The 24,029-nt window shown below is 52.7% G+C and overlaps 1 protein-coding gene across 1 annotated transcript in view; it reads right to left on the bottom strand.

The window, feature by feature from the left end:
* The window catches only part of TMEM132E (transmembrane protein 132E), a 63,847-nt gene that overhangs the window by 9,608 nt on the left and 30,210 nt on the right, over window positions 1-24,029 (bottom strand). The window contains exons 2-6 of the mRNA XM_066263336.1: window positions 8,470-9,400; window positions 6,890-7,036; window positions 6,425-6,617; window positions 5,387-5,530; window positions 2,841-3,046 (exon numbers count right to left, since the gene is read on the bottom strand). Of these exons, the coding sequence (XP_066119433.1) occupies window positions 2,841-3,046; window positions 5,387-5,530; window positions 6,425-6,617; window positions 6,890-7,036; window positions 8,470-9,400 (1,621 nt within the window). The remainder of the gene's footprint in view (window positions 1-2,840; window positions 3,047-5,386; window positions 5,531-6,424; window positions 6,618-6,889; window positions 7,037-8,469; window positions 9,401-24,029) is intronic.

Here is a 24,029-nt window from a genome sequence, read left to right as displayed (position 1 = left end):
ATCAGACAAGAAGAAGAAATAAAAGGCATTCCAGTTGGAAAAGAAGAAGTAAAACTATCATTATTTGCAGATGATATGATATTGTATATAGAAAACCCTAAATCCTCAGTCAAAAAACTACTTGACCTGATAAATGAATTCAGCAAGGTGGCAGGATATAAAATTAATACTCAGAAATCAGAGGCATTTTTATACACCAACAATGAACAGTCAGAAAGAGAAATTAAGGAAACAATCCCCTTCACTATTACAACCAAAAAAATAAAGTACCTAGGAGTAAATTTAACCAAGGAGACTAAAGATTTGTACTCGGAAAATTATAAAACATTGATAAAAGAAATCAAGGAAGATACAAACAAGGAGAAGCATATACCATGCTCATGGTTAGGAAGAATAAACATCATTAAAATGCCTATATTACCCAAAGCAATTTATAAATTCAATGCAATACCAATTAAAATAACAATGACATACTTTAAAGATATAGATCACATATTCCAAAAATTTATATGGAACCAAAAAAGAACACGAATAGCCTTAGCAATCTTAAAAAAGAAGGATAAAGTGGGAGGTATCACACTTCTGGATATCAAGGTATACTACAAGGCCATTGTACTCAAAACAGCCTGGTACTGGCATAAGAACAGGCATATAGATCAATGGAACAGAACAGAGAACCCAGAAATAAACCCACAGCTCTATGGACAACTGATATTTGACAAAGGAGGTAAGGGCATACAATGGAATAAAGACAGCCTCTTTAATAAATGGTGTTGGGAAAATTAGACAGCTATCTGCAAAAAAATAAAACTAGACCACCAGCTTACACCATTCACAAAAATAAACTCAAAATGGATAAAAGACTTAAATGTAAATCATGAAACCATAAGCATCTTAGAAGAAAACATAGGCAATAAGCTCTCTGACATCTCTCACAGCAATATATTTGCTGATTTATCTCCACGGGCAAGTGAAATAAAAGACAGGATAAACAAATGGGACTATATCAAACTAAAAAACTTTTGCACAACCAAAGACATTAAAAACAGAATAAAAAGGCAAACTACACAATGGGAGAACATATTTGACAGTACGTCTGATAAGGGGTTAATAATCAAAATTTATAAAGAACTTGTAAATCTCAACACCAGAAAGACAAACAATCCAATCAAAAAATGGGCAAAAGAAATGAATAGACACTTCTCCAAAGAGGACATACAGATGGCCAATAGGCATATGAAAAAAATGCTCAACATCACTAATCATTAGAGAAATGCAAACTAAAACCACAGTGAGATATCACCTCACACCAGTCAGAAGGCGCTCATCAACAAAACAACACAGAATAAGTGCTGGCGAGGATGTGGAGAAAAGGGAACCCTCCTACACTGCTGGTGGGAATGCAGACTGGTGCAGCCTCTATGGAAAATAGTATGGAGATTCCTCAAAAAATTAAAAATAGAACTGCCTTTTGACCCAGCTATCCCACTTTTAGGAATATACCCTAAGAACACCATAGAACTGTTCCAGGAGAAATGCACCCCCATGTTTATGGCAGCATTGTTCACAATAGCAAAGATCTGGAAACAGCCCAAGTGTCCGTCAGTGGACGAGTGGATTAAAAAGCTTTGGTACATATATACTATGGAATACTACTCAGCCATAAGAAATGATGACATTGGATCATTTACAACAACATGGATGGACCTTGATAACATTATACCGAGTGAAATAAGTAGATCAGAAAAAACTAAGAACTATATGAATCCATACATAGGTGGGACATAAAAATGAGACTCAGAGACATGGACAAGAATGTGATGGTGATGGGGGGGGGTGAGGAAGGGAGAGAAGGGGTGGGGGGAGGGGAGGGGCACAAAGCAAAACAGATAGAAGGTGACGGAAGACAATTTGACTTTGGGTGAGGGGTATGCAACATAATCAAATGTCAAAATTATCTGGAGATGTTTTCTCTGAACATATGTACCTTGATTTATCAATGTCACCGCATTAAAATTAATAAAAAATGTTTGATAAAATAAAAAAAAAGGCAGCATGAATGTCATCCAGGAGCTGGTCCAAAATATAGAATATGCCTTTTGACCGAATCTGCAGGCGAGTCATGTGCAAAGTAGAGTTTGAGAGGCTCTGGTCTACACTGCCTTGTTTTTACAAATCTCACCTGGCCACCTGCATCTCTCCCTAACCCTGCCCTTTCTTCTCGTCCCTGCTCGCTTTTTTCTCTAGCAGCCATGAGTGGGTGAGTGGGGTACACTGAGTTCAGATGTACATGCCCCACAGTTGGGCACTCAGGTGTGTGAGCCTGTGTGAGTCAGTGTGTGCCCAGCTGGGACACCTGTGCACAGGTGTGTGTACTCCTGTGTTGCTGTATCTGCTCCATTTGGTCTGCTGCTTGACTGGTCTCTCTCCCTGCTTCCCAGACAACTCCTTTCCATTCATCCTTGAGTTTGACCTAGCTCAAGAGACACCTCTCCCAGGAAGCCTGCTTTGACTTTTCCTGGAGAAGGGGTGGTTCTCTCCTTTGTGCTACTTAATTCCCTGCTTCCTGCATCCACCATGCTCTGGGACATATACACAATGGCTTCGCTGGTGGACCCATGGCATGGCCGAGTAAGGCACAGGCCATACTCATCTCACAGCTCAAGCACCCAGCAGGGCCTGGCACATGGTAGCTGTTCAGTAACAGTTTGTTGATTGCATAACCAACCTGCAGACTGTGTGCATCTAGGCTCTTATACACACATGCAGATCAGACTGTGTGCCAAAGCTGTGTCACCCACGAGCGTCCCAAGACTCTGCCGTGTGTGGAGGGGCTGTACCTTCGGTCGAGGAGGATAGGAACCCTCCAGCCCTTCACTTGGCTGAGGCGGGCGTCCGACAGCTCGATGTGCAGGGGCAGCTTGGGGACCCAGACTGTCATTTCCAGGGGGGCATTGAGGACGTCGTAGCGAAAGGTGACCCTGGCATTCATAGACCCGCGAGACTCCTTTCCGCTAACGAACACGTAGTCACAGCTGCTGGACACCTGGGGAGAGCGGGGGAGGTTGGTTGGCATGTCTTGCCCTACAGGTCATCCTGTGGGACAGTAAGAGGGACTGCAGTCTGACAGGCAGGGCCAGAAGGCTGTTGGAGAGAAAAGTACCAGTCACTTGAAGCTGAAGGGGAGGGGCCAGGTGGAAGAAGGCACTTAATTGAATTCTTCTGGGAGATGTCAGCTTCTGGTGCCCTGCCTCCATTCTGTTTTTCCAGAAATCATCCCTTAGGGGTTACTGTGGAAGGCGTTTGCTCCCTGGCAAGGAGCCAATGTGCAAAGGCTTTTTACAAGATACCGCTTCTGATGTGCCAGGCTATACCTCGGAGGAGGCTTCAGGCTGAAGGTCCTCAGGTCTGGCTCCCCTCCCCTCCCATGGCCACCGGGGCTCTGGAACAGGTGTCTGGCTGGTAGAGTCCTCCACTCTACTGAAGAGTAGCCTGTCCTGAGTAGGACACTGCTGCTCAACTGAGCAGAAAGAAGGTCAGATAGAGGGGTCAGGGGTATGGGGCAGGCCAATGGCTTCTCCAGGGCCCCTCTGGCCCAGGAAAATGGGCACTGGTTAATTTCAGGTGAGGGGGCTGCTCTAGCCAGAGGTGCAAGTGAGGGAAGGGGAGAGGAAAAGTCAGGACCAGAGAACCCTGAGCACAGACAAGAGGATTATTGCCACCAATGGCTGCACCTTCAGCAAAAGCACGCCTACTTGGATACCAACTTGCCTCTTAAAGGTTCCCCAAATGGGCATACGCCCACTGAACACATCTGGGTGAATACCTGTGCCTGCTCACAAAGATGTTGCTGCCAGCCCTTCAGGGCAGATGCAGATGGGTGTGTGCGTCACATGTGCCCACATGGACACCTGGAGTGAACACTGTGTGCCATGCCCTCAGGTGCTCCCGCTGGGAGCTGCAGCCTGTGGGGCGATGACACCCCCTGAGGCCCTGGTGGGGTGGGGAGAGTGCGGGGCTCTGGCCCGTTTGTGGAGAGAGCCGCTGGACCGTCCTGAATTCCGGCTAGCTCACTTAACCACCGCGGAAGGGGGGTGCAGGTGGAGCAGCAGCCCGGCCAGAAAGGCTCCTTCCCCGCTTCGGAAGGCAGAGCATTCCATCTGACGGCTGGCACGTTCCATTTAGAATATTGGCTACACTCCATACAGAACCTGAGTGTATTTCAATGAGAGCAGAAACAAATTCCATTTAGAATCTTTGCTAATTCCCTTTGGTATCTAAGCCATCGCGACTTTGTTCTGGTCCTTCTGGGGCTGGGGTGGGGGTGTCTGGGCAGCAGAGAAAGGCGCAGGGCTCTTGGGAGCAGGCCCATTTCTTCCCGTGCTAGTGTGCCAGCCGCGGAGAGCCCCAGGGACCTGAGCAAGGCTGCTACACTCAGGAGGTGACGAGGGTGTGGGACCAAGCCATCTGACCTGGCTCACTTGGAAGGCCTTCTTCACGGGTGTGGGGACAGCCGAGGTGAGCTTCAGGCTCCCAGACCTGAAGGGACCCAGGACTCAGTGGGGAGAACAGGGCACTCCAAGTTAGCCCCAGGGAGCCAGAAGGAGGACACCCACACCCCCTTCCTCTCACTCTCATTCAAACTGAAGCATTGTCAGGAATAGGGAACCGATTTCAGTGTCTAACCATTTGCTTTGGGCACCTGCTGGAGGCTGGCACTGCAGACAGCTCACCCACCCCAGGTACGGGGGCTGGACACCCTCTTGCATTTCTGCCCACTCTACTGCCTCTGACCGCTATCCATAGCCGGGGAAAGGGGCAAGCCTGGAGGCCCTTCTGGGGAGTGGGTCTCTGGGGAGGAGCTCAGGGAAGGGCCTTTGGGAGTTGGAGAAGGTGAGGGTGTGTGCCTTCCTTATACAACCTTCACTCCTGGCCTAACTCACATGCTCCTGGGAGCTTCCTCCCTGTGATGGATCTCCTCCACTTGGAACCAGCATCCAGGTTCAGGGCATGCCTCTGAGGAGTCCATCCTCCTGTCTCCCCCCACCCCTTCCACCCTGCCCAGTGTCAGTCACACAGCAGGGGCCCAATAATGATTTGCCAGATTGGGTTGAGTTCTTTATCAATGCTGCCTTCCCCCTTGGTCCGCCAAATGGTCTCTTCCACATTCCTACAGGCAGCCTTCCAGGACTGGCAGGGCAGTACCCAGAGCTTTCCAACTCAGGTTCAGCAAGGGATGCCCACAACTCTTCCCCCCACCACCACCCCAATTTCCTATCTTCTTGTTACCAAAGGGACCTGCATGGGATGTGAATTTCCCTCTGGCTTGGGGCTCCCCCTCGAAGGTCTGAGGCCTTCTCAGGGACCCCACCTCCAGGAAGCTCACCTTGATGATGTCCTCATTGTCAGACTCACATTCCACCAGGGCAGAGACATCTAGGATGAGGCCGGTCACTTCGATGGCTATGACCTTGACAGGGATGGCTACTGTCCGGCCGGTCAGGATGGCCGTGTTGATGATCTCTGTGTCCTGTGGGGAGTAGAGGAGGGTGGGGCTCTGCTGAGCCTGGGCGTTTGCAGATTCCTGTTTTCCCAGGAACGCCAGCCAAAGCCCTGGCTCCTGACTGCCCCCACTCCTCAGATGTGCACCCTCCCATGTGGACACCTGGACACATGTGCAGAGACATGCATCCACCCAGCTCAGCTCGCTTGGACTTCTGCAGCAGCTCTCATGGGCTATCTTACTCTGCTGCCGGAAAACAGCCCTTCCCCAGCCCCTCCCATCACCTCCCTCTCAGCATCTTCCGTGCTCCCCGGCACTCCCAGAGGAAAGTCCAACACATTTGCCTGGCCATTCAAGATGTCCCTGGGCTGGCCCCATCTTTTCTTGGCCATTCAGGCTGCTCCTGCGCTGGCCCCAAGGGATCATTCCAGCCTTACCACCCCAGTGCTCTCTTCCTAAATCCATTGCGCTCTTGAACAAACTAGTCACATTCCTATTGCTGCGCCTTTGTCTGCAGGATCCCCTGCCCAGAGCACCTGCCTCAGGTCTCTGATTGTCTGAACCCTTCCCCCACATGACCTTCAAGGTTCAAATGCACGGCCACCTCCTCCAGGAAACCTCCCCTGCGGGGCCCCTCCTGGGGGGTGGCGTCCCCCATCTCTGTCCCCCTCAACATCTGCTGTCTTACTCCAGCACCAGGCACTGAGCGCCGCCGGCCTCCTATGAGTGCACATGCACACACTCACACGCAGATACCTGGACACGGGCCCACCTGAGTCAGGAAGCAGTCATACACCTGGGCACTGGCTCACACACACACAAGCACTGACCTATGTGCACACTCAGCCGTGCACATTCCCATCACGCATGCACCCAAGACAGACACGTGCATCTACTGGTCCGGTCACCCACCCTGCTCACCATGGCCAGGGGCAGGATTGCTTGCACATCCCGCTGGATGACCGTCAGCTCAGTGACTGCCCGTTCCAGGTCAGGCAGAGTGCCATGGCCGCGGTAGTCAATGTGCCACATGATCCTCCGCTTGACCGACTGGCTGGTGAAGTTCTCCATCTCAAAGTCCAGCTGCAGGATCTCCAGGGGCCCCTGGCCCTCCCTGCCGGGGGAGGAAGGCAGAACCAGGAAGGAAGGGTTGGGAGAAGCTCAGGAGCTCGGAAAGCCCGGTGGGGACCCAGCCCTCCTTGGCAGCCTGCCATCTGAGGTCTCTGAGCTTCCCCCCCCCCCCCGAGGCGCTCCCGCCGGGACTCAGAGTCCCCGGAAACTAAGGCCCAGCCCTCCTAGAAGCCTGGCCTCCTCCACCAAGTCCTCCCCCACTCTTCCAGGTGCCTGTCCTGCAAAAAGGTGGGCAGAGGCACCACCTCAGCTCACCACGGGGGCAGGGGTGTGCCCTGGGCCCAGGCCACATCCACGGTGGCTGTTGAGTGCTTTGCCCCGGTCAGCAGCTCCGAGGTCACATGCCACTGGCCACTTCTTGACTTGGTACCTAGAAGGGTCACACCCTTCTTGGCCTTCACCCTGAAACAAAGGGGGAGGAAGAAGAGGGAAAAGGTCACACTAGGGCCCAACGGCTGCCCACCTTGTCATGACCCCTCAGCTGTGGTTGGAAGCAGGGGAGTAGGTTACCCTGGGCCCTAGACTCAAAGCTTGAGACTAATCTGGGGAGCCAGGTATCGCGTAGCTATAACCTCTGACCCTCAGCAGAAGCTGCAGCTTCTTCCACCGTATCTCTGCGAAGCCTTTACCTAACCTCTCCTTGCACACCATAGTGACAAGGGACTCACTGCTTCTGCGCACATCCCATTCCACTTGCAGAAAGCCCTAAGGATTAGAATCTCTTCCTTATAATTAGCTGAAATACAACAACCATGGGTTCTGCTGGGGCAAGAGGGAACAACTCTCCTCCATCCTAGTACTGGTAACAATTCTTCAGAAAGCTGGGAAGGTGAGCAGGTTTCTCTGAGTCTTCTTTCTAGGACTGAATGCTCCAGTTCCTCCAATTGCTGCTTTTTGCCATAGTTTTCTATCCCTCATACCCTAGCCTCCCTCCTCTGGACCTACGTGGTGTGCTGTCCTACACTAAATACACCACTTGGGCTGCTCTAATTAACACTGACTAAAGCGGAATGGTTATCACCTCCCTAATTCTGCATGCTCTCTTCCTATTAATGCAGCCCAAGATCTCTGGTGACTGACTTAACTCATGTTCACATTCGGGTATCAATCACTGACTCAGGTACGATCCTTTCTGGGAATATGTGAACTTTGAGGCAGTACACTCAGGAGAGAGGGCGATACTCCAAGAAGCTGGAGGCTAACGGTGATGTTTCAGGTCCCGCTGCATAGTGCTCAGGGTGGGAGGAAGAGTTTGGGCTCAAACCGTGGATTCCTACTGTAAGAAACCATTCTCTTTTGTGGGGATGTGATACAATTTAAGGCATTTCTGAAGCCAGGGTACGGAAAGAACTGGGACTCCCGAAAGCTTTCCTCCCAACTCTAGGATTGGGTAAACATTCCAACACAGGCACAAACTCCTGTTCGCCTTTTGGCTCCCAGCAGGAAGCTGCTCTCTGATCTCCTTTTCTCCTTTTTGGCCTCGGTCTCCTCATCTGTAAAACGGGAGGGCTGCACTAGCTAATGTCTAAGGGCCCTTCCAGCCCCCAATTCTATCCTTTTGGACATCCATGCTTGTGAAAACGAATTATTTCTCCTTCACCAGGATGCCATCTCGGTGAGATACGGAGGAACGGCAGAGATTTCTACAGCCATGAGACAGATAAGAACACTGAGACTCCAATAAGTGAGGTGTCTTCCTGAGATTGACCAAGTGATCAATGGAAGAACTGCGATTAGGATGCTGGGCAGACAGGCTGGGTGAGCCCCTACAAAGAGAGTCAGATGTGCATTTGACCTTGGAAGGGAAGGCAGACCCGGACCCATAACCCCTCTACCTGAGTGTGAAGTGCTCCACGCTGGGGCTGGAGGGAGAGGAGGAGTTGGGGGCCAGGTAGAGGAGGATGCTGAGCACTTCTCCCGGCTTGAGGGGCCGATCTGGCAGGCGAATCATCAGGTTGCTGTCCAGCCTGTGCTCCTGCAGCGTCCTCCTGGGGGGCGGGCGGAACAGGCTGATGCTCCCTATGCGCAGCAGTGGGTGCTGGGTGGGGCTCTCTGCCCGGGCCCCGACTCCGGCCCCAGCCCCACGCCGGGTGCCCCCGCAGCCCCCGGACGCGTCTGGGGCGTGGAGGGTGTAGTACAGTTCAGCCTGCTGGCTCTCCCCCGCCAACTCGGGCTCCAGCCCCTCTGGAGACTTGTGCCGGGTCGTGGGCGGCACGGCCGGGGCAGGGGGCCCAAACCAGGCCAGGGGCAGCTCTGCCCGAACAAGGCAGGTGGCCAGGCCCCCGCTGAGGCGGCAGGAGCTCCTGACCTCCCGGGCATCTCGGAAGGCATGCAAGCGGACACAGGGCAGCCGCTCGGTGACGCCAAAGTCGTCCCAGTCCCGGCCAGCTATGTAGAACAGCACCTGGGCCACGGGCTGCGAGGCGGGCACACGGGCCCGGACGATGAAGGCTCGCACCTTCCAGTTGACCGTCAAGCGCTCGGGGATGTCCAGGGTGCTGGACGGCTGCAGGAGCTCCCGGGCCACCACCTGGCTGGTGCTGAAGGGTCCCAGGGAGACATTGAGGACAGGCAACTCCTTGGTCTGGAACACCACGAAAGGCTCGGAGCGCTGCAGGGAGCTGTTGGCAACTGCAGGTGGCGGCGGCCGCGCCTCGCGTAGGAAGAAGGCCAGCCGTGTGTGTGACAGCCGGTAGCTGATGGGCAGCACCCGGCTGGCCTGTGGCCCGGGTGGGCTGGGGCTGGCTGGGTGGGAGCGGCCAGAGGCTGGGGACAGACAGAAGAAAGGCCCCACAGTGGTCAGGAGTGGCTGCACTCGGGCCCCAGGACACCTCAATCTGCCCACAGTGGTCAGGAGTGGCTGCGCTCGGGCCCCAGGACACCTCAGCCTGCCACCCTCACACAAGCCATCCACTCCACACTGGGCAGCACCGAGCCGGACTCTGGGTCCTGGGGTGGCCCAGGACCAGGCTGCCCGGGCTCTGAGCCCGGCCCCACCTTCGCAGGGGTGTTCATTCCCTCACTGCCGCTTCATTTCTTTATCTGCAATGAGGGGACGAGTTAATTCCAGAGCAAAGCATCGTGGCGCTTTAAAGAGGTTTTATCCCTCTGCATCCTCATCTGTAAAATGAGTATAACATTCTTTTTTTTGCCTCAAGGTGCCACTTACTAAAGTGGACTTACTGAAGTCGTGTGCATAGGGCTGACATCGGAGGGTGGCGCTGAGCCGTGTGAACTCCCCATTATCACCTTGCTCAGGGCTCAACAGGCATTAGCTTATTTGATCCTCAGCTCAATCCTTTGAGCAAATATGATTACAATCTCCATCGATTGAACCACTTTTCTATCAATAATTTCTCTTTTCTGAGCGCCTGTTTTTACATCCTACAGATAAAGGTATAAGACACTGAAGTAATAATGTACTCCCAACAGGGGCCAGCCACCTGACCCTCCAGCCCAAGCCCTTCACTGGTCCGGCTGCCTCAGATGGTGCAGCGTTCCCAGGGATCCCATATCTTCCTCCTACTCCCTATACTTCCACACACTATACATATACAGGGAGTTCGATCCTCAGTCTCCCAAACCCACATGTGGTCTGGGCTTTGACTTCTCTTTCCTCTCAGCCCCCTCCCCTCATCCTCGCAGGACTCTGCCAACTCCTAGCAATTCCACCTCTGGACTCGCTGGTATGTCCCAGGCTGCCCCCTGTCCTCCATCTCCAGGCCCCTGGCCTCACTCCTGTTGCTATGACAATGTAACAGCGGCTGAGTCTCCCCTTTCCCCAGCTTACCCCCCCCCGGGTCTGTTTCTCCCGGATCACAAATCGAACCTCGTTGGCTCCTCACTCCCAGCTCAACACGTGCTGGACACTGTCACAGAACCGGAAGGACCAGCACGTGGAGGTTTGAGGTTTCAGAACCAGTTCAGGACCTTCCCATGGATGCCTGAGTCACATTCCTCCTCCTTAAAACCAGGGTGATAGTCACAATGCCGTCTCACGGGATGTTGTGTTGTCATCTATTTTCTTTTTGAGAATCAAAGTAAGAAAGTGCTCTATAAACTGTGCAACACAATGCAGCAATTGCGTGTAACTCTAATTAGGGGATATTTCAAAATGAATATGAAGCAATAAAATATCCCCTAATTTTTGTGAGCAGTATATTAGGAAAGAGTCTTTTCCTTCTGTTTGCCAAATAAAATCTAGACTCTAGGCATTCAAGGCCTCCTAGAATGGGGTTCCAGGCTCCCCCTTCCCCAGGAATCCTCTTCCCAACACCCCGCCCACCACCACCAGGGTAACAGGACAACTCCTGGCTTTAGCACTCACTGAGGCTGCCTTATCTCCCCTCTTTTGTTCACGCTGCGCCCTCTGTGGCCAATTCTCTCTTTTCCTATCTGTACACATGCACACTTAATTTTTCTCCAAAGTCACCACTGCCGTGAAACCCTCCAAGATGCAATCTCAATTTCTGGAACTTTCCTCAGAGCTTTGCCCTGAGAGACCTCTTATCCTGTGTTGCATGGGAGTTAGTTATTTACAGACCTTGCAGGGAGCAAGGCTTCAAAATATCCCGGTTGGTCTACACTGCGGGAGATCTGTGCTTTGAGGAGGATTCTCCCAATCAGTCCTACAGTGAGTACTTGAGGTTTATGCCCATTTTTAAATTTTGCCCCTGCCAACTAAACCTTAACAGTTCCACAGAGTCCTACCCAATTCTTCATAGACGCGATGAGCTAAAAACCTGGCTGTTGAGGCTCTGGTGTCCACATCTTACTTTTTAAATCTGTGGTTCAATTTCTTCATTTAAAATTGAGGTAGTGACTAGCTCGGGGCACGGCAGAAGTCCTGAAGTCAGCGGTTCTCGGAGGAGTGCACCCGGTCTCCGTGTGGCTGCTGAGCAACCCTGAGGGCCAGCGGGGAAACCGCTGCTCTCTGGGCCTCCCGGCAGCCCATGCTTTTCCTAGCAGATTGCTCCCTCGATTCTCTGAACTCTGTTCCCAGGCCACCCCTCCCCACTAGACACTCTGCAGCTCTGCAAGGTACGCCGCTACTGATGGAGGGGTGGAGGTCAGCAGCTGAGTCCCAGATGAGGACAGGGAGGTGTTTGGAAAGACAAGAGAGACTTTCTGGCTGGTGCCTGGAATCCTGCCTGACAGTTACTTCTGGAGTCTCTGAGAAGGTACCCATACCACCTGGGACGAGGCTGGCCCCAAAGCGCGAGTGTGGGAGTCCAAGATAATGGCCTGAGCCAGGGAGCAGCAGCCAAGCAGCTGCTTTGGAGGCAGCAGGATGCAGGCAAACAGACAGAGGCTCTGGGACTCAAGTTCAAGGATCATCCTTGCAATACTCAGTGAGCAAGTTGGTTCCATTTCAGCCTCAGTTTTTGTTTTTGTTTGGTTTTTTTTGTTTGCTTGTTTGTTTTGTTTTTAATGAGAGGAGGGGAGATAGTGAGACAGACTCCTGCATATGCCCTGACCAGGATATACCCAGCAACACCCATCTGGGGCCAATGCTCAAATCAACTGAGCTATTTTTAGTGCCTGAGGTGGACAGGTTTGGACCAACCAAGCCATCCTCTGCATCCGGGGCTGACACTTGAACCAATCAAGCCACTGACTGTGAAAGGGGAAGAAGGAGAGAAGGGGGAGAGGGAAGGGAAGAGAAGCAGATGGTCACTTCTCTTGTATGCCCTGACTAGGAATTGAACCTAGGACATCCATATGCTGGGCTGTTGCTCTATCCACTGACCAGCCAGAAACAGCCTCAGTTTTCATCTTTAAAACTGATGTGGTGACATCAGCCCCTTCACAAGGCTGTTGAGAGTAGCTAATCAAGGAGGGAGGAGGGACATTATTAGATGCAGTGGGATGTCCAGGGCCCAGATGAGGAGGGGTTACTGTGCTTGTCCTGTTGCAGGTGGAGAAGGACAGCTGTGGTCAGTGCGCAGCAAGTGCTCACTCTCCAGGCCTGAGGCACAGGGTGGGGATGCGGAAGTCAGAACCACAGGCCCTGCCTCACGATCTCTAGGAGGCCCCAGAGGCTGCTAAGTGGCACTTAGTCCCCTTTGACCCTCTTATTGTCCCAACCTCACAGCTGGCCATCTGGACCGTTTGGTGACATAGTGGGGGCAGAAGCCACCAGATGGGCAGCAGACTCAGAGGGGCACGGAGGAAAGGACTGAGGAAATGTGTCTGCGCGCACACCTCGCCCTCAGCTTTGGTTGGATGAATGGCGTTCTCTGAATGAGCAGCCCAGCACTGACTACGAGGCTGTGGACTACTGAGCGTCTCCTCACTGAGGCACCAAGAGGAGCCTGGGTGACCACGGAGGGCAAGGGTTCCTGGCACGGGCTCTTGACCCCTCTCAGCAACCTCGAACAGAAGGAGACTGAAATTCTGGAAGACGAAGTAATTAAGAGAAGAGGTAGCTTTCAGAAAGGGAAGCTGTTTTACCCGGCGAGTGCAACATTTTATGGCCAAGAGAAAAAGAAAACAGAAGCCAGACAAGAGGGTATTGGGGTACTACAATTTTAGTATTTATGGCATCGTGACGAACCGCAGCCCCTGCCATCATCACTGTGACTCATTCTGTCCCCTGGGGCCCTGCGGCCTCCTCTGTGGGGGAGCTAGGGGAGACCTCAGCACTGGTCTCTGCTCTTCTCCTCACTTACTCTGGAGCCAAAGGAAGTTGCTTGACCTCGCTGGGACTCAGTGTCCCCAGAGGGATGAGGGAGGCCCTGGAAGCACCATGGCGTGGCAGGGGCTGCGGAGAGGAAGGTGAGTCTGGCGGAGCTGTCAGCAGAGACTCGGCCAAGTTTGCAGAGACCCTATGTGTGAACGTGTGTGCATGTTTGAGTGCGCTAATGGGCGTGCTGGCCTGCCTCGCGCACGGAGCTCCGCCACAGGCTTGGGAAGTTGCGGGAAGGTTGGTTCTCTGAAGGAAGAGAGATGGGAAAGGGCTGAGGTCAGGCCAGGCGTTTCAAGGGTGCGACTGGGGTGGACATGACAGCCTGGACCTATCCTGCCCTGGACACACTCCACACAGCAGGGGGTGCTCACTGTCCAAACTGACCAGGGAGCCTGCACACCCCCCACAGGCACATGTGTGTATGCACACACGCTCTCACACTCACACACAGGCTTGCACACGCTGCCCCTCAGGCTCTGCACCAGGCAGCCCACAGCAGTTTCTCAGGCTTGGTTCTGAACCCTGGAGCCCCGTCCTCACACCTGCTCCACTCTCTCCCAGACTCCACTGTGTCCTCTGCCTTCGGCACCTGTGCTCCGGCCCGACTTGCCCTGTGGACCAGACTCAGCACTGTCTCCCTCCCTATTGGCAGTGTGGATCTCCAAGGGTAACAGCTGGATTCCCTTGTCTACACAGCCCAGGGCCTCAGGAGTCACTTGGATCCAGCCCAGGGCTCCTCCCTTGCTGCCCTCTCTCTATAGAAGGGGCTTCTCCATGTTTTCTCAGGCTTACGATGGGCACTCGGGCTGAGCTGAGCTGAGTCCCCTTCCAATTCAACTGTGTAAGTATTTTTTTTAGTTTTGCTCTTTGTTGCTCTTTTTTATTTTTTGTTTTATGTATGGTGATGGATGTTAAATAGACGTAATGTGATCATTTTGCAATCTACACAAATATCAAATCATTATGTTGTACACCTGAAACTAATATAATGCTATACATCAATTATATATCAATAAAAATAAGTTTTTAAAACAGGAGACTGAAGCTGGATTCGAAAACAACAGCAAATGGAGAGATTATTAAGAATTGAGAATGAAGATCTGACAGTAGAAAACTGGTGACTTGTGACCACAGATTTAGGATAGTGCATAGACAGAGCTTGATTTCACCGGAAATTGTAAACATTTCAGTCCTCATCAGCAAAATGGTAAGAATGCTTACGTTGCTAAGTATCGCAAATAATTATGCACTATTGTTTCATAACCAATAGGGACATCAATACGTTAAACACACCAAATTGACAAAACAGGTTTTAGTCTATTGTATTAAGATGGGTTCAACCAAAGATATGTGTAGGTCTTAACCCCCAGGGCCTCAGAATGTGACTGTGTTTGAAGATAGAGTCTGTAAAGAGGTAAGGAAGTTAAAACGAGACCCTTAAGGCAGACCCTAATCCAATAGGACTGGTGTGCTTGTAAGAAGAGGCGATTAGGACACGAGCCCACAGAGAGAAGACCGTGTGTAAACACAGCTAGAAACCAACCCCAGAACTATGAGGAAATAACTCTCCTTGGTTCAGCCACCCAGTCTCTGGTATTTTGTTACGGAGCCCAAGTGGACAAATACACGGTGAGAGGATATTTCTACCCCTCACAGCCTCAGTTTCCCCTGTAAGATCTGGAGACATCATATAGTGGGAGAAAGACAGGCTGGGGTCATGCAGCTTTTGTCCCCGGGGATAATAATGGCAGCTGAAGCATTATTCTCAGCTCCCTCCCTAACTGTGCCTGGCATGTGACCCTTCCCAGCTGAGCTGAACCAAATCCTTCCTCCCACAACCCTGGGAGGATACACCCAGCTCTTTACAGCTTGGTAACTAAGGATGGAGTGTCGATGCAACAGGCCTGGACTCCTCCCCCCAAGTCCCCTCTCCCACCAGCTGTTGAGCGTCCACTTCAGTTACACGCTCAGCCAAGAGGCAGAAGCCCCCGTCCTTCCTGCCTTACTCCAGAAAGAGACTAAGGCCTGAAGAGAGGCTTCACTGGCCCTACAGCAGCTCATCAGACTCACCAGCACCCTAGAGAAGACTTGCACAGGGAGTGGGATATGGGGGTCCTTTTATCTTTCCATGCCCTGCCTAGGCATCACTTCCTCCCTGAAGCCTTCCTTGATACCTTCCACTGCCACTGCCTGGGTGGTGCATTGCTGCTGCTTTGCTCTGTCCAGCTCTGGCTTTGATCCACCAGGAGCTTTGCAAATTATCAATGCACTGTTTCATTCCTTACTTCTTCTGTAAATGTTCTTCGGGATTCGATGCTGGCCTACGTGCCCTTCGCCCATGCAGAGCTCTCTCCGGCACCTCCAACACCAGAAGGCGTGTGGCTATTTGTGCTTTAGCCTTTCCAGCTGAATTGGGATATGGGCAGACACTGGGTCTAGACCAGCTTTGCAGAGTACAAGGTTTGGCACACAGTAGGTGCTTAGCAAATGTCAATTCTTCCCTCTGAATCGGGGGCCTGTGGCCCTCCATCTTTGTCTCAGCTTGGCTCTAGCTACCTGGGAGCACGGCCTGAGCCTCCAGCCTCCCCCAGGCAACCCTCGCACTTCCTGCCCAGGCACGGAGGTCAGTGCCCCCCTCAACATTGATATCTAAATTAATCCACATGGAGGCTAGGGCAAGGCAGGCTAGAAGTGGGGATGCCTCTGGCCATCGCCCTGTTTCTAATCAGAATCAGATGCCTCCTGCTTCTACCTCTAATTGTCCCCAAATTAAAACTAATCGCTTGCAAATCAGAAAAAAAAAAAAGAGATTGTCATTAGCTTTGATGAATTTGAGGCTGAGGGGCACAGCAGGGCATGACTGCAGGGCCCAAGGGGGCTGAACGGTGCCTGTGTGCATGCGTGAGTGTGCATGTGCATGTGTGAGTGTGCATGTGCATGTGTGTGTGTGTGTGTGTGCGTGCATGTGTGTGTGTGTGTGTAAACACTACACCAGATGTCAGCGCTTGGGGATCCTTCAGCATTTGCTCCTAAACTTGCCTAAATGTTAGTCTCAGTCAGAATAAACAAAACAACAATAGCAAACAAATTCTAGAGCCAGACTCAGGCTTCCACAGTCAAAATTTGCAGAGGAGAGACCTGGCAATCTGTATGTCTGTCAAGCATCTCAGGCCTTGTGATCACCACAGAAGTTCAAAAACCACAGGGCTAAGCAGGAAGGACTGGAACGTACTGGAGGGGCTCCGACTCGATGGTATAACTCGGTGGTGCCGACAGTGAATGATCAAGTGCCCGGAGCCTAGAACAGTGCCCAGCATGTACAGGGGCCAAGTCTATGAACGAATGAAAGAGAGGAAGCAAAGCCACAGTTGATGCAGCTGGTGAAGATCCTGGGGCCACGTGGTCGGTGATCAAGAGGCCAGGGACGGGCTATGCCCAGGGCCCCCTCCCCACCCAGACCTCCAGGCCTGCAGGAGGGGTGTGACCTAGCGGAACCCCCTGGCCCAGGAGATCTGCAGTGGAGGAAGCTCTCCACTGAGGGTGCAGGGAAATGACTGTAAGAGGCAGGATGCCTGGGTTCCCGTCCTGCTTTTCTTTGGCTAATTGGTGGATCTGACCTAGGGCAAATATGTTACTTCTGCTCTCTGGGGCCCTATCTTCCCATCGGCAAAATGGGGAGATTATCAACCAATATACCAATTACTGCAGAGCAGGGTGTTGAAGTGGGAAAAACCTATGGCTTGAGAAAGGTTCTTTTTTTTTTTTTTTAATATTCAGTGTTAGCGAGAGTTTTAGGAAATGGGGTGTTCACACATCCTACTGCTGGAGGTTAAACGGGCAAGCTTTCTAGAGTACAATTTCAAAATATGTTTTGCCCTGACCGGTTGCGCAGTGGATAGAGTGTGGTCCCAGAGTGCTAAGGACACCGGCTTGATCCCAAGGGTGCCAGTTCAAGCCCCAGTCAGGGCACGTATGAGAAGTAATCATGGGTGTACAACTATGTGGAACAATAAGTGATGCTTCTCTCTCTCACTCGCTCCACCCCCTTCACACACACACAAAAAATGTTTTAAAGGCCTTGGGAATCTAATAAGCAGAAATCATCCCAAAGATTTATGTAGAAAGATATTCACCACAATGTTATCTTTATTAGTAAAAAATTAGAAATAAGTTAAATGTCCAAAAGCAGGAGGATATGGTCAAATGAAAGCAAATGCCTACGAATGGATGTACGCAGCCGTTATAGATCAAGATTTGAAAAAAAAAAATTTACTCAGAATGGCAAATACAAAATCATCTGAACTAAACAAAGGAGGGCACAGAACGGGCAATGCTGCGTGCTACCAATTTTGTATGAAAATATGTAGGCTCCAGGAGGAAATACATCAAAATGCTAATGGCGGTTATCTCTGGGGGGTGAGGATTATGGGTGATTGTTATTTTTTACTTTATATTTTTATGTATTTTCCAGTTGTCTGCAGTGAACATGTATTGCTTATAAAATTAGAAGGAAAACAATAAATGTCATTTAAAAATGAAGGAAAATGTTAGAAGTTATTCCAAGAATTAAAAAAAGATACAAGAGAATAAATTTAAAAAAAAAAAAAAAAAAGGAAGGAGGTCCTGGCCGGTTGGCTCAGCGGTAGAGCGTCGGCCTGGTGTGTGGGAGACCCAAGTTCGATTCCCGGCCAGGGCACATAGGAGAAGCGCCCATTTGCTTCTCCACCCCCCCCTTCCTCTCTGTCTCTTTCTTCCCCTCCCGCAGCCGAGGCTCCATTGGAGCAAAGATGGCCCAGGCGCTGGGGATGGCTCCTTGGCCTCTGCCCCAGGCGCTAGAGTGGCTCTGGTCGCGGCAGAGCGACACCCCGGAGGGGCAGAGCATCGCCCCCTGGTGGGCAGAGCATTGCCCCTGGTGGGCGTGCCGGGTGGATCCCAGTTGGGCGCATGTGGGAGTCTGTCTGACTGTCTCTCCCCGTTTCCAGCTTCAGAAAAATAAAAAAAATTAAAAAAAGTTAAAAAAAAAAAAAAAAAAAGGGAAGGAAAGAAGAACCTGTGTGGTTTGGGAGCCACGGAAATACACATCCAAACGCCAGCTCTGACAGTCCCTGAGCTGTGTGACCTTGGGCAAGTTGCTTAACCTCTCTGAGCCCCGAATCCCATGCCCGTAGAATGAGGATCACAGAACCTATCTCATAGAGTTGTGGTCACTACAGAAGCCAAGTTCTTGATGTAGTTTCTGGAGCGGATTCAGTCCCAGGCTTCATTCATTAATTCATTCAGCACTTAGCGGTTACTTAGTTCTGGGGAGAGGATGTGCTGAGCTGTTTTTCTCCAGCACCTGGTGTGTTATTTAGCTTAGGGCAGGTCCTCTGTCAATGTTTGTCGAGTTAAATAAGACAAATACAGAGATGACGGGCCCACAGAGTGTCCCAAGGACCTTGAAAGAAGCACTGAGGCAGGAAATCCAGTGCTGGATTGGGGGCGCTAGAATCCAGCCCAGGAAACCACGCATCTGCTGTGTGACTGGGCAGTTTCCTCTCCTCTCTGGGCCTCGGTTTCCTCACCTGCGAGAAACAGTCCCTGCTCTGCCTGCTGCAAGGGTGACCTCGGGGTGAGCAGGGGGCATGTATGCAGGGGGTCCTGGCGGGTTCTGGACCATGCAGGGGTAATCTGGATAAAAAGGGAGTGCAGCTGGGCTTGGAGGTGTTGCCTGAACACTGCCCTCTCGCACCCACTAAGACAGAGCCTCCCAAACACCCCGGGTGCTGCATTATCATAGCAGCAGTGAGTGTTTGAGTCTTGCACAAAGGTGCTGGGACAGAGAGCCAGCAGGGACTGAAACCCAGCCCGGCTCTGCCCACCAAGCCTGGTACCTAGAGCCGACTGCTTCCGTTTTCTTCTACATTGACAAATTTGCCACGTATGTTGGTTCATATAAACAAGTCTCCACCCAAGGCTGGGCTGTGGTAAGCTGCCTCTTGGAAGAGGAGCCCAGCCGAAGAATGGGTGCTCCCTGAGGTCTGGGGCCCAAGAGAGAGGCCGCACGCTCCCGACTCCTTCCATACTTCCTTCCTCCGCCTTGCTACCCCTTTGCCAAAGCCGCTCCGCCAGGGCAGGCCAGTGTCTCCCCCATCACGCCGGCGGCTCCCTTTCCTGTGGTCTCTGTGTCCCCAACGCTGAGGACCCCCGTGTGCCGTGGCCTGGGCTGGCTGGAAGCAGCAGGAGCCCCCAGGGCAGGCCAGTGTCTCCCCCATCACGCCGGGGGCTCCCTTTCCCTCTGGTCTCTGTGTCCCCAACGCTGAAAATCCCCGTGTGCCGTGGTGGCCAGGGCTGGCTGGAAGCAGCAGGAGCCCCCGGGCAGGACTCACAGCCAGCGTGTATGAAATAGCCACTCCTGTGGTGGGCACGGGGGCTGGGGGACAAGGGCCAGCTGCAGCCTCCAGCAGCCCATGACCCCGGAGCCTGGAAATCCTGAGAGGCAGCTTCCCAATACTGTCTACCCTCCCCACCCCCCATAAGTGGGGGGAGGGGCCAGCAGAAGGGGCAGCCCTCCCTTACTTTGCCCTAAATCCCCTCCCGGGAGACCTGCCTGCTTACTCCCAGCAGCTCTGCTCATTGGTAGGTCATTTCCTGCCATCTGCCTGGGCACGCCCTACCTCTCAGCTGAAGGGATTTGGGCTCCCTTTCCTACATTTTGTAGATGAAGCCACCGAGGGTCGGGAGGGCTCCCATCAGACTAGCTCTGCCACTTATCAGCTCTGTAAATCTCAGTGATTCAGCACCCTTCCGCCTTGGCCTCCTAAACGGTAAACTGGGGCGACAGCGGTCCCTGTCACTGGCAGCGGTGAGGGTGAAATGGGCGGGTTATCAGATCACCTCCAGAGTGCTCCGACCAGGCCCGGCACACAATTAGCCCTCTTTAAATGTGAGCTATTGTTTGAGTGTTATTATCCTCATCATTAAAGAAATTATATTAAATTATTATCATCATCACAGGGCCAGAGATCCTCTGAGACCCAGTGACTGGCTCCTGCCCCCACAGGTGTGAACCCCAATGCTGGTTCTCTTGTGGCTGGCTTGCCTGTCATAGGGCAAGGGCCCCTAACACACACACACACACACACACATGCACACACACATACACACATGCATACACACACGCATACACACACGCACACACACATGCACACACACATGCACACACACATACACACATGCATACACACGCGCACACACACGCACACACATGCACACACACATACACACATGCATACACACATGCACACACATACACACGCATACACACGCATACACACACGCACACACACACGCACACACATACATGCATACACATGCGCACACACATACACACATGCATACACACACGCGCACACATACACACACACGCACGCACACACGCACATGCACACACATACACACATGCATACACACACACACGCACATGCACACACACACATGCACACACACATACACACATGCATACACACGCACACACACGCACATGCACACACACACGCACATGCACACACACATACACACATGCATACACACATGCACATGCACACACACATACACACGCATACACACATGCATACACACACGCACACACACGCACACACACGCACATGCACACACACATGCACACACGCATACACACATGCATACACACACACACACACATGCACACACATACACAGTCTGTGCCAGTCTTCCTCTTGCAAACACCCCTGCCATACCCTATCCTGGGACATCCATCTGAACCTGGTCACTTCTTTTGCTTCCTCAGCCTAAAATCCTGCTCTCCATTGAGCCGTAATCTCTCCTCTTTGAGAAAAAGAGAGAAAATCAGAGAAACACAGGAGGAGGCATAGAGGACGGGAAGAGTCATACTGAATGAAAGGAACCCAGCTCAGCTAACTTGGGGGCTAGGAATGCTTCCCTGGAGCCCAAAGGAAGGCCAGGACACCAGAAGGTCGGGTGGCCATGGGACCCTGAGAAGTTACTGCTAAGACAGCTCCTGTAAGCTGGAACTGGCTAGCTAGTCCTGCTCCTGGGCACTCCAAGGTCCAGGAGAGATGCTGTTGGTCAAATAAGTTTGTAAAATATGATTTTTATGTTTGGGTCGCTTATAGTTTGCATTGGGTGCTGGGCAGCGCCAGGTGTATATAGTCTGTGAAATTGCAAATTACCTTCCTGCTTGGGAAGGGCCATTGTTTTGCTAATGTTTGCTGGAGGAGAGGTTTTCCTGCCAGAAAGTTTTGAGAAGAGAGAGAAGAGGAAGAGGCGGGAAGAAGCCATGTTTGCAGGGTGAGAGAGGAGAGAATGCAGAGTGCTGAGAGAGAAGCCACGTTGGCAGGGAAAGAGAAGGTGTGCAGACGGGGAACCAGAGCTGAGGGGCTTTGCGAGCTCCGCTAAGACTGGTGGGGCCTTTGATTCTAGGAGAAACCAGAGAAGATTCTTCCTGGTTGTGGAACCGGAGAATGTGTCAGTGGCTTTGGGAGCCCTGTGTGTTTGCTCATCAGCTGGTGAGAGACTTTGATAAAGGAATGGCTCACCATTTTTTTGTCTGCGCTGTTTCTTTACCAGCTGCCCAGATTCAATGAGAACCTGCATGGCCACGACGGTGGTGGCCCTTGGCCACACAGGTGCCCTGCTTGGTACACAGCAAGACAGACCAGAGACCCATGGTAGCCAAGTTTCTTGCTTCCTGGCTCCCTGCTGGTCTCAGGGGCACCTTCTTGCTGGCTCTGTAGCCTCACCACCAGGAAGAAGCAATCCCAAGTGAAGCCGGTGGGAAGATTTCCCGATCATGAAAGACTGGCTAGGCCAGGGTCAGTCACCACTTTCCCTACAGCTCTGCTCTCGTGGGGACCTGTAAGCTACGCAGGGCACTGGGGTGCAGAGCCTTGGGACCATGACGAAGAGGGGCGTAAGAAGGGGAAGCCCAGGAGGAAGTGATGAGACCACCTGGGAACAAGGACCTCAAGGGACACAACTCAGGCTGGTATCTGTGGGTGGGCTAGAGGGGCCAACCGACCGGACCATAGGAGCCTGGGGCACAGAGGCGGGGTTTCTGGGGAGGGCGAGGGGAAGACATCCAGGAGGGGAGCCCTGACCCCTCCAAGCGCACAGTGGGGAGGGCGAGGGGAAGACATCCAGGAGAGGAGCCCTGGCCCCTCCAAGCGCACAGTGGGGAGGGCGAGGGGAAGACATCCAGGAGAGGAGCCCTGGCCCCTCCAAGCGCACAGTGGGGAGGACGAGGGGAAGACATCCAGGAGAGGAGCCCTGGCCCCTCCAAGCGCACAGTGGGGAGGGCGAGGGGAAGACATCCAGGAGAGGAGCCCTGGCCCCTCCAAGCGCACAGTGGGGAGGGCGAGGGGAAGACATCCAGGAGAGGAGCCCTGGCCCCTCCAAGCGCACAGTGGGGAGGGCGAGGGGAAGACATCCAGGGGAGGAGCCCTGGCCCCTCCAAGCGCACAGTGAGCCTGGCCTCCTTCGGGTGCTGCCCCGTGAGCCTGCCCTTGTGAGTGTGAGCGTGTGTCTGTCTGTTGGTCTGTCTGCCTCTGTGATCTCAGGATCAGGCCTAGAAGCTCAAACAGGCTTCTGAAAACAAAGAGGCCTTGTATTGCTAGGCGAGCATCCCTCACCCCTGGGAACAGCTCTTTTATTTATTTCTGAAAATCGGAAAGAGGCCTCATCCTCACCCCTGCCCCCCCACAACAACCCCTTGGCCCCAGAAGGCAGACTTCCCAGCTGGAACGGGGCTGATGTGAGGTCCCTTTTGTGATGGAAAGGGTTGGGGGGGGGCTCAGGGGTGGAGGAAGAAGGGTCAGGGGGTTCATTTGTTGACAGGTCTGAAGTCTGCCAGGGGCTGTGGGAGAGGGGACAAAAGGATACTACTATTGCAGTTGCCCCTTGTTCAAGTGGACTGATGACACCCCCCACACACACACACACAGCTCAGGCCAGTGAGGTGAGGGGCTCCCTGCTCCAGCCAGCCCTGTGGGAGCTCACACCTTGAACTCTAAACCACATGGCTTCCTGTGGGGTCTGGTTCCTTGAATTTCAGGACAGACTGAGTGAGTCTGGGGAAGGAGCACTAGGGCCACATTGCCATGCTCCTGGTAAGGGCCTGTGAAGACCGGGCCGGCCTTTGCCAGTCCAGTCTTCTGCAAACAAACGCTAGGGCCCTCAGGGCAGGGAGGGGGTAGGGCAGCTGCCAGGAGGGAGGGACCCCTCCAGGGCCGAAGGCCTGAGGCCTGAGGGAGGAGGCCTGGCCACTTCCACCAGGTCACACCACACACTGAACTGCCTCCACCCCCGGGACCTGGAAGCCCCAGCTCTTCCGGTTCTGCTGACCTGCCTAACCAGACCTCTGGTTCCAGCTACTAGGGAGGGCGTGGGATGGAGAGAGAGAGAGGGAGAGAGAGAGAGAGGGAGAGAGAGAGAGAGGGAGAGAGAGAGAGAGGGAGAGAGAGAGAGAGGGAGAGAGAGAGGAAATGAGGCAAGGACAAGAAAGCTGGAGGTGGTGGTGCTGAGAAAAAGAGAGAAAGCTAGACTCAGGAAAGGAAGGGAGTGTAGAGAAACAAGGGACAAAGAGAAGGGAAACAGAAGGTGAGTGGGGGCGGAGAGAGAGAGAGAAGGGAGAAAATCCCCATTCTGGTCGGGCGGCTGTTGGGACAGAAG

Source organism: Saccopteryx bilineata, chromosome 2 (assembly GCF_036850765.1).
Source record: "Saccopteryx bilineata isolate mSacBil1 chromosome 2, mSacBil1_pri_phased_curated, whole genome shotgun sequence".
NCBI lineage: Eukaryota > Metazoa > Chordata > Mammalia > Chiroptera > Emballonuridae > Saccopteryx > Saccopteryx bilineata.
This window is presented reverse-complemented; position numbering and strand designations above follow the sequence as displayed.